General features: G+C 36.2%; 1 protein-coding gene across 1 annotated transcript in view; it reads right to left on the reverse strand.

Moving 5' to 3' along the window:
* Window positions 1-10,390, reverse strand: part of STXBP5 (syntaxin binding protein 5) — a 112,571-nt gene that overhangs the window by 75,745 nt on the left and 26,436 nt on the right. Inside the window, exons 4-5 of the mRNA XM_009646959.2 lie at window positions 3,301-3,382; window positions 2,362-2,462 (exon numbers count right to left, since the gene is read on the reverse strand). Coding sequence (XP_009645254.2) covers window positions 2,362-2,462; window positions 3,301-3,382 — 183 coding nt within the window. The remainder of the gene's footprint in view (window positions 1-2,361; window positions 2,463-3,300; window positions 3,383-10,390) is intronic.

Here is a 10,390-nt window from a genome sequence, read left to right on the forward strand (position 1 = left end):
AGTGGTTAATATACATCATAAAACTGACCTAGCAAAGTCCATTTACTTTAAATTCACATAACAGATCAAATCTATTAGTTATAATTAATTACTGAAAACTCTTAATGTTATACAGACACCTTTTTAGGATTCTAAATGGTGATTTTGTGCAAATCTCTAAAGTTAAAAATCAAAGTAATTCCCTAGTAATGAGATTACACTTTATAAAATAAAGATTTATTTTATAGTCTAGTCAAAAGAAGACAGAATATTTGAAAACAGTTAACAGTCACCCAGCATGAGTCATCCAACCATAAGTGGCTATGACAATGTACAGTTCTGGGATGTTGTGTTCTGGCTACTTCTATATGCCATTACAGTGGGATACTTTAAGATTAAAACCGCTAGAAGAATAAGCCCTGTCTCAAGCTATACCTTCACCACTCTTAGTAACTATGGTGGTCTCATTAACTATTTTAGCAAGGCACAGATTTCCCTGGGTGGGAAAAAAAAAGAAAAAAAAAAAATCAATGCTCTCTCCAAAATTAGTAAGAAATACAGCCACTGAAGTGACATGAGTGACCTAGACTCCTTTCCATCCCCGCCCCTCTTTCTGGTATGAGTATACGAAGTTCAACTCCCTGTGACAGGTTTTGCTAGTGAGACCATCACATTTACAGGAAAAGGAAGGTTTGAAACTTCCACTCTATTTAATCAAAAATATCCATACAGCCAAGACTCTAGCCAGCTATCAACAGATTTGCACACAATCAGAATTACCACCTCAGATATCTATTTTAAAACCAATATCCAAGTGTGGCTTCAGGCTGCAAATCCCAATTTTATATTCACACTTAAGTAGGTGCTACAGGTAAGGGAAAAGTCATTTAACAAAGAAGGGAGAAGGGAGAAAATTTGGTTTGGATACACCACTGCCTTTCCTATAGTTGGACAATCCTTGTTAAACTGGAGGTTGTGAATTGCATTTCTCTCCATTTGACTTTTTATGCTGCATAAAGGAACACCGTCACTCCCCTGGGGCAGACAGTTTTGCTCTGTCAGAGCTTTCTGGTTTGTGCATAACAGTTTAGAATCACAGCATCACAGAATGGTTTGGGTCTGAAGGGTTAAAGACCATCTAGTCCAACCCACCTGCTGTGGGCAGAGACATCTTTCGTTAGATCAGGTTGCTCAAAGCCTCATCCTGCCTGACCTCCAACACTTGCAGGAATGGGGCATCCACAGCTTCGCTGGGCAACCCATTCCAGTGCCTCACCACCCTCACAGTAAAGAATTTCTTTCTTGCATCTAGTCTAAATCTACCTCTTTCAGTTTAAAACCATTACCCCTTGTCCTATACCTACAGGCCCTGGTAAAAAGTTTATGCAAAGTGATCATAGAAACAACCTCAAAAGAGACTTAGAATCATTTAGTCCTCTACCTCAAAAAAAACCTGTAATCTGCATTTATGTTATTCCTGACAAATTTGTTTATAACCTGCTCTTTAAAACCACGAGGTTACTCTATAATCCACCCAACAGTCTGTTTAGCACTTTGTATGACATTACATTAGAAGGTTTTACATAAATATTTAACTTACCTCTTTCTATTGCTATCCATTACTTAAAGCTTATTACTTCCTGCCCTATTCAACAGAGGTACAAGTCACAGATTATTCTGTGTTCTTGCTAGTATCCTCTGAGTTCCCCAAGCAGTCCATCTCTAAAGCACGCTGCTCAAAAGCAGACATAGCATTCCGGTTGAGACTTTACCTATACTGGTAAAGGGCTACTTCCCAAAAGGGAAGGACTACTTGTTATTAAAAAAAGGACAATTTTTTTTTCAGAAGTTTAATCAACTGACTTTTAGAAATTTAATCTAAAATGTCTCCCTAGCTTCCTTACAACATTGTTACTCAAGTCCCAAAATTCAGTCAAAATGCATGTTTTCAGCTTCTGATACACACAGGAACTCCAACACTGAAGAATTCCAATTTGTCATCACAAAGAGGAAAAACTTCCCATTAAAAAATTGAACTAGCTTTCCTGTTGTCTTATTGGTGCGCACACACGCATACTCTTTCTTTTTTTCCAAAATTCCTTTTTGTTCCAAAAGTGTTTCTATCCCTCCACATTTTAAAGATGGGGAAAAAAAAAATGATGTTCAGCAATGCAATATACAAAGTGATAGAAAAGACAGTTTAGGTCACTAGTATGTCTGCTCACAAATACTTTGGGCCCTAACAGACTGCAACTTGAACCCTATGTAAATCTAGTTTCAATTATTTCACAGGTGGTGAATTGGAGTGCATTAATAAATCTGATCTTGCAATAGCACATACTGTGATGGTAAGGGGCAAAGCAATAATAATGCAATCCCTACCGTTCTCGGTTAAATTTGAGTGAATGAAGTATAGCAGGTCTCTTCTGACGTAAATTCCACAGGTGTAAGGTATCATCAGCCAAGGCACTCACAAGAGCTCCCTAGGAGAAAGAAAAAAGCTTTGTCAACTTATTTTCATAACCCTAGTGACAGTGTATCATCTTCATAGTGGAAATATATTACATATTTGCTACCAGGATGAAAAAAGTTTATTTACTAGCATGTGCATCAACACCATAGCACCAATAAGCTCTAAGTAGTAGTAATGAGATAACTGATGTGATCATGTCATTCAGCTCACTCACATTCAGTTCAGTGCTATACTGAGAGGTGATGGGGAAGGAGAAGCTTTTTCTGGTAGTGTGCACATCAGTTCCCTCATGGCCACCTCTGTAGAGAAATTAAGCAATGAACTCAACTGCTAACACCTATGTGCTGCCAAAGCTAGTGAGGTTTGGCTTCACTATTCCTCTGAGCCAGAAGTCCCTCTACAAACCTGGCCCCAGCTGGCTCAAGAACAACAACAGTGCTTCCACATCTCAGCTGCTATGCCCCTAGAAAAAACATACCTGAAATCACTGAGGGATTGCAGCTCATGTCTAAACCAGTAACTCTATCAAAAGAAAATTAACTACTTGCTGAAACTGTTGGTACTATTGAAAACATACTTTACTACTTCAAGAAATAATATGTATACATGCTCCTAGGAGAAGAGTTCTTGCTTATAGCAAAAGAGTGCTCTAGAGACAAAGGTATTTCCAGCAGTTTGTCAATCATTTTCTAAAATTAAAAAGTTTATTTATAATTGTTATTACCCTTTGCCATTCATGCTAAGAGTCAGTTGTGTTAGCTGATTTTGATGCCTGCTTAATAGGAAATTGAAGAAAATACACTCTGTATCTTCTCTGAATTATGGAATACCTACATCATTTTACTAACCTCATTAATCAGGAACTGAAGCTGGATTACTGCAGCTCCACTGTCATGTTGGCAGTAGCATTCAACTCCTGGCCGACCAAAGCTGGAATTGGTATCATTAAGGAATAACGGTTGTATGTAACATAGAAAAAAACCCCAACAAAACCCAAACACCATAACCAACATTGTCACTACCACTAGTACCACATTCAAACAGGTTAGCAACCTGTTTCTAGCTAGCACACTCAACAAATTTAACCATGTAGATCTGAGTGATCACCAAAAAAAAAAAATTTATAAATACCACAAAGTAAGATAAAGAAGTTAAAAGGCCCATTTTTTAATCCCTATAGAACACAAGAATTATGTATAGCTGCTGAACTTAGTTATTTAAGGGATTTTTCATCAATGAGAACATAACGGACCATGATGAAGCAGTTATTTTAGTAGTGTTAAATATCAGGACTAGTATAAAAGGAATTTAACCTAAATAAGCATCATAATCAAATGATCACATTTTTCAAGTGCTAAAGGAGCCCTCTCTGCTTTTTAAACACTACTTACAGATGAAAGAAAAGTTGAATAATGCAAGGCATGTTAAAAAAAATCTGCTGTGACAGAGATAAAAAGATCAGTAGCCAAAATATGGAGGAGTCAATGGGAAATTATGTATAATGTAAATTTCCAGGATCTCTGTATCAAGGCTTCCTGGATTCACACCAACTATGAGATAACAAAAGCTTTTCCCTCCCACGCATAAATCAGTCCTATACTTCCACAATGAATATCAAATAGAAGCAGCAGCAACAGAGATTCTTTCAATTCTCCATACTAGTTTGATTTATTAGTTTCAAAGATTCTGTATTTCAAATATGGTTATCCCCTTTCTTCCGATACAAAATTAAGGAAATTCTCCAACCTCTAGGAGACAGAGCAGAAACAGCACAAGTCCAGATGAATTATGCAAAGTGGTCAGTATTTCATCATTATAATATGCCCAGGGTTTCTGGAGTATAATTTGACAAAGAGCTGAACACCTCTTGCTTTAAAACAGGTACCTTAGTTTTTGGAAGAAAGGAAGTAGTTCCAAACATGTATGCAAAACAGGGAATATAATGTACAGCTTGTTCTCTCAGTATACACTAGAAATTAATAAAACAGTACAATTCTCACCCATTCTGCAAGTTTTGCATTTACTGAGAAATTATTGATCAAAACCAAAGTGGATACAAATACTCTTAAAAAAATATATGCATTCACACTAGAGACAGCTGAAAGGCTGAAGAGGTTCCATGCAAATCAAAACTCAAACACATCTCCTGCTCAGCCTCTAAGCTGGCAAGGTAAAATGTAAGTAGAACTACAATGGGAACAAGTCTGCTTCAATACACCGCAATATTTTAACTTTTAAACTACAATCACGTTGTTGTCCTAGATGAATGAATCTGCATAACATCCAGCTAAGCTATGAGAGAGATAGCAAACAGATGTTGAATAATCCAGCAAACTTAATACCAGCTTTCTTGCCCAAACAGAATTAGTAATTTAATTTCGTTCTGGCATGGAAGGGCTTAAAGAGCCAGCTTGCCTCACCTGTTTTTTCCTCCCTGTATTTTAAATTATCAATATGTTTCCTATGCAAAAAAGTCATCTGTATTCCAGTGACAGTTTATAGCTCTTAAAAAAAAAGGAAAGACAGACAGAAATTAAAACTCGGGGGCAGAGAGGTTGTCCCCATAAATGATACCTTCCTACACAAACTCAAAATACTTCTAATGTAAAATAAATGCTTTTGCATTAACTATGGATTGACTGAACAAATTGCCAGATTGGAAAAAATATCCCCACAAGGAATACCAGAAGTTTCAGAACAGATTTGCTTTAGCCTTGCTTATGCTTCTGCATTCACATGAATTACTAATTATTTGCAGAAATAGAGAAAAAGCAATTTCTGAAAGTGGAATTCAGATGTTTACAGGAACTAAATTAAAACTTGTTAGTTATTTATCTGCACCAACACAGGTAGTTTTCTTACAGAGGATTTCCCCAGCCCCTCCCCTGAACATCAGCTTCCAACATAATTAAGTGTAACCCTTGTTCCTTCACCCACCCACAGTTTATTTGGAATTAAGGTTTTACACCTACCTTGCCTCAAAACATGAGGAGTGCTACCCAGAAAAACAGAGAAGCCCAGAGATTCCTCAAGTTACCACAACCTTCGAAATTCTATCCCTCAAATGTTTTCTTTAAGCATTTCCGATACAAATATTTTTGTAAGCACTGTTAACTAGTCAGTAAAATTTTCAATATTAAGAATACTTGAACATTTCTTTAAATAAAAAATCCTATTACATTTTCCAGGACATGGGAACCAGTTCTCTCTCCAGAAATCAGTAAGTATGCAGCACTGGGAGTACGTTTACACAAGCTTTAAACATTCAGAGTAAGCTGCTTCTTTTTAAGAAATCAGTAGAAACCTCATATGCAGATCTGAAAATAGAGTTTGGCCTCTTTCATAGTGCTTACAGTTATCAAAAATATAAAAAAGTCCTTGCAGCCAGTCCCATTTAGTTCCTTTACCCAAGGATTATGTCATCTTCACTTTTTCACCTAGTAGCTAAAATTATTCTTCTCATCTCAAATTAATATCATCCTCCTAACCAGCATTAATCTTCTTTTCTAAAGCAATGCAAAGCCTCCCAGTTTTGCGGGGTATGCGGAGTTGAAAAACCACGTCCCTTGAATACTGGCTGTAGAAGGATAATAATACATGCCCATTTCAGTACGTGTTAAGCATTTCTCAACCACACAAAACAGGCAGCATCCCAGGGAGTGCAGTTTGTCCAAATCCTCCATACTTTCGTATGTGTGCTTAAGGCAAGAAAGCTCACAGAACCACACAGTAGTCCCCCAAACAGGCAAAAATTATAATGAAAAATGACAAGATGGGCAAAGCATTTTAATTTTGTAGACAGGAAAAACTCTCTGCCAAAGTCCCAGGGTAGCTCTAGAGGAAATAAGTCTGCTCTGAGCAGTTTTCTAATCAAAGACCCATCCTTCCTCCTTCACTTCCAAGCATTTCTTTCTACTATTCCTGTTTCAACCCTATTCCAAATGTTAACAAAATGGATAAATTAATAGCTTCTCAGCTGTACCTTTGAATACTGCTTCTGTGTTCCCCACGGTCATCAGGAAATAACCCCAGAAAACACTACAATTTCATTGTCTTCCCTGCTTGTTTTTTGAAAAAGCAAGTAGGAGACAACAGATATGGCTGAGAAAAGGAAGAGATAACATACTCACATCCTAACATCAGTGTTCATTTTCATAACTGCTAGAAGTGTGGGTCATACATAAGAAAAGCAGAGTATCATGCTAATTTAATATTGCATAATGCCACTGATTTTACTTTGATTTGTGAGAAAAGGCAACAGTTGAAAAAGATACTTTTTCCCAAACAAGCTTCAGACCTAAGCTTACACTTTTTTTCCAGGCAAAATTAAAGCATTTCAATTAATGATACAGGAGTTCTCTGCAAAATATTGTTTTAAAAAGTTATTACTATTAGTCATAGCTTATCTATGTAAGAGCAACTCAGTGCACATCTGCTCTTAGAAGTCAAATTTTGAAAGAAATCTATTTAAAGCCTCAGAAGAGCAGTTTCATTGTTTTTGGTTTTTTGTTTTGTTGTGGGGTTTTCTTGTTTGTGGTTTTTTTGTTTTTTTTTTTTTTAATTCTTTAAGTTACTCTAAGTAGACCTAGGAAATACTGGGTTCTTCTTCACCTGTGGTTGACCCATAGGAGACAGTTGCAAAATCCCTAACGTAACTCAGTTATGTATACAGGGACACGTTTCTAGTATCAATTGCCTTCCAAACTATCATCACACAAATATTTGCATCTTCATGCCATTACCCAGCTATAAAAAGTTTGATAGCACAGCACAAGATATAGACCACATTTCTGTATCAGGCTTGCCACTGTTATGATAGCTCGAGATTTTTAAAACAAATCTGAAACTGTAGCAGCTTTTAAAATCCATTCCTAGATACTTCTCAAAACTGTAGCTGTAACACTTCACAGTATCTAAATATTTGACAATTGTGATGCAAACAAAATAGATCTCCAAGCAGAGGAAAAAACATACCACTGATCTGAATTACATACAAAAGACTAAGGGCAGTAGATTACTGACAGTATTCCTACGTATACCTGTCTGTAGCACACAGCTCTCCAGGACTGCATGTTACACGTACATATTTTACTATCGTCATTGCAATATAGCAGATTTCCACTTTATTTAATCAGATGCTGAATTACTTTTATAGGCAGCAAAGCCACCACTTATTTTGCACACACTATTGTATGTGCTTTGATTGTGGTCCACAAGAATTATTGTAACAGAAAAAACACACAATGATGGTGAGATTTCCAAATAGTATTTTAAGTATATAAAGATTAAAAGGTTGTCTTATATTACTCACCATTGCGAAGTCTGGATATAATCCAACAACAGATAAAAAACAAAGACTTAATTTACATCAAGTTACAGAGTACCATAAATTCTTGGTGATACATCTAAGCAGGACTAAAGCAGTACAAGAGCAGCTTCACACAACTTTCCTAACTGTTTGTCAATGTTACCTGCATCTAGACCCAATCAGTACTATTACTTGCATATACAAAAGCATGATCTCTCACAGAAACAAATCTCATAAACAACTATCAAGACCCACAGCTATTTAGCAAGACAGAGTTATTAAAAAAGTCAGGAAGTACTACAGTCAAGACTGTCTACAAAATTAACTTTGGCCTTTCACATCCATGTATTACCAAAGAAGATAAAATAAAAATCCACAAAATACTTTTGGGAGTGTTTTAGACTTCATTCCAATCCTGATATGGTATCATATTGCTGTTTTTCAACAACTTTAGGATTATAGAGTTTCCTTCTAAAGCTTTAGGCCTGCATAGCATCTTGCTGGTTTTAGATCACTCAGCTAAACGGGGTCTTCATTCCTCCCCATGGCTCAGTATTTATGTCTGCAAAAGTATACAATATTTTTTAACATTTCAGATCCACTTTCCTAAATGTAAGGAACAGCACCAAGGAAAAACAAACTAGGGCTTTAAAACCAAGATTAAAGTTTGTCAATTGGAAATACTATCAAATTACTGGCAGCAATTTACGGTGGGAATTCCAGCCAGACTGATGAGGATGCATTCTCCTTCTGCCAGATAAGGAGAGTGAGAAGGCAAGAAAACTGACAGTAAGGAAACAGGATAAGGAAAAGGAAGACGTCAGATACAGACAGTCAGAAGACACTGGCTGCAACTTCTGTGCAAATATAGCACTTGCGAATTAGCGACTATCTAGATACAGTTTGACCTTATTACTTGTACAGAAAAAAAGTCAACATTACACATTATACTTGGAAACCAAATCAAGTGTCCCTAGAGAGTAAAGAACTAACTTCCCAGCAATTTAAAGAAATAAATAAATCTACATTCAGCTTCACTCTGTTGCTCATAAGGATGAAAGCAATATGCAGGGCACCTCAGAGATGAAGAGGCTAGGATCTCAGTCTTGGAAGATTACCAAAAGGTTTTTCCCAAAGGTCTTCCCTTCTCTTGGAGAAGGAGTGGGGTGGAGGAAGACAGGAAGATAAGTCAGAATAGATCATTTACATGCCAAAATATTGGAAAATGCATTCTTTCTTTCATTTTCTAGGAATCTTAACATTATACAAAGTTCCCAAATATTTTTGAGCGGAATGATATTGCCTGTTCAGTGTTGTACTTTTTTAAATAACAATGAAGGCTGAGAAGCTGCATTTGGATAGTTGATGTTTGTCCAAAAAAGTATTTGAGATGCATTATTATTAAATTATTTAAAGCCATTTGAGTTCAGCATCACATCTCCTGACACTCATAAGAGTTCATGCTTTCCTAGGGGGAGGGGGGAGCATTTGTCCTTTTTCTGTTGGGGGAAAAGGGGCAACAACAGGTATGGTATTTAAACAGTTGATGTTAGATCTCATTACAAATATCACATTAGCGTCACAGATAACAGCAAACTACTACTGCTGTTTGCTACTACACCTTTAGAAATTCCAGTAAAGTGCTGACTACACAGCTGGCTAGAAGCTGAATTTCTCAACTTCTAAACGAGCTACCAATAACATTAGTTCCTGCATAAATGCAGATCAACTTCCCCAAGTATTCACTTTTTTTGTAAAACAACACTCAGCTCCTTTAAACATCAGAAGCCAACTAACTCAATATTAACTTAAAAAAACCGCTTAGATTGATAGGGTGGAAAAGGAGCTCTGTTTTGAAAAATACCAAAATACATAGATCTCAGTTAAAGTTCATGAACTAGTTTGTGTATACGGGAAGTTACAGCAATTTTTAAAGCACACACCCACATTTGTTTTTTTTATTTGCTTAAACTAGTATGTGTTGAATATTTCAAAATAAAACAGTCATTGAACTAGTTTGCATAGAAACTGATAGGGAACGGATAGTAACCAGTTATTTATATCTGATCCATTTTCTAACAATGATAATAGCTAGGAGACAAAGTAGATCATAAACTTCAAAGTTGCTTACATAAATATGCACAAATATAGTATTGCCCAAACAGCTATGAAAAGTGCCAGCAAATTTTCTGTAAAGGCTGTATTTTGCAGGATTTTCTCATAGCTGCCAGTAAGAGGCAATCGTTCATTAGAACAAGGTGTAATTAAGTAGTAGAAGTGCAAACAGGATTAAAAATCCGTGATTTAAAATCAAACAAGAAACAAAGTTGTTTTTAATTATAATTTTCTATATGCACAATTCATAGATAGCAAAGCCTTCTGTTAAATGAAGAGGTAAAAACATCAATTTAGACTAAACAACATAGTATTTTCAAAAAACTAACAAGGCTACAGGCTTTCCTTGATTTTACTTGCTATGTTTTCTGATCCAGGTTCTACTACCAAGATGTTCTATTATTTTAGTTACAAAGCTATATTTCAGCACTAACAAGGTAAACAAGGTAACTAATCAGGCACTTTTTTGGGTGGGATAGAAGGAAAGGAGAATGATAAAAAACAAGGGGAAAGAG

Source organism: Egretta garzetta, unplaced genomic scaffold, assembly GCF_000687185.1.
Source record: "Egretta garzetta isolate BGI_Z169 unplaced genomic scaffold, ASM68718v1 scaffold139, whole genome shotgun sequence".
Classification (NCBI taxonomy): domain Eukaryota; kingdom Metazoa; phylum Chordata; class Aves; order Pelecaniformes; family Ardeidae; genus Egretta; species Egretta garzetta.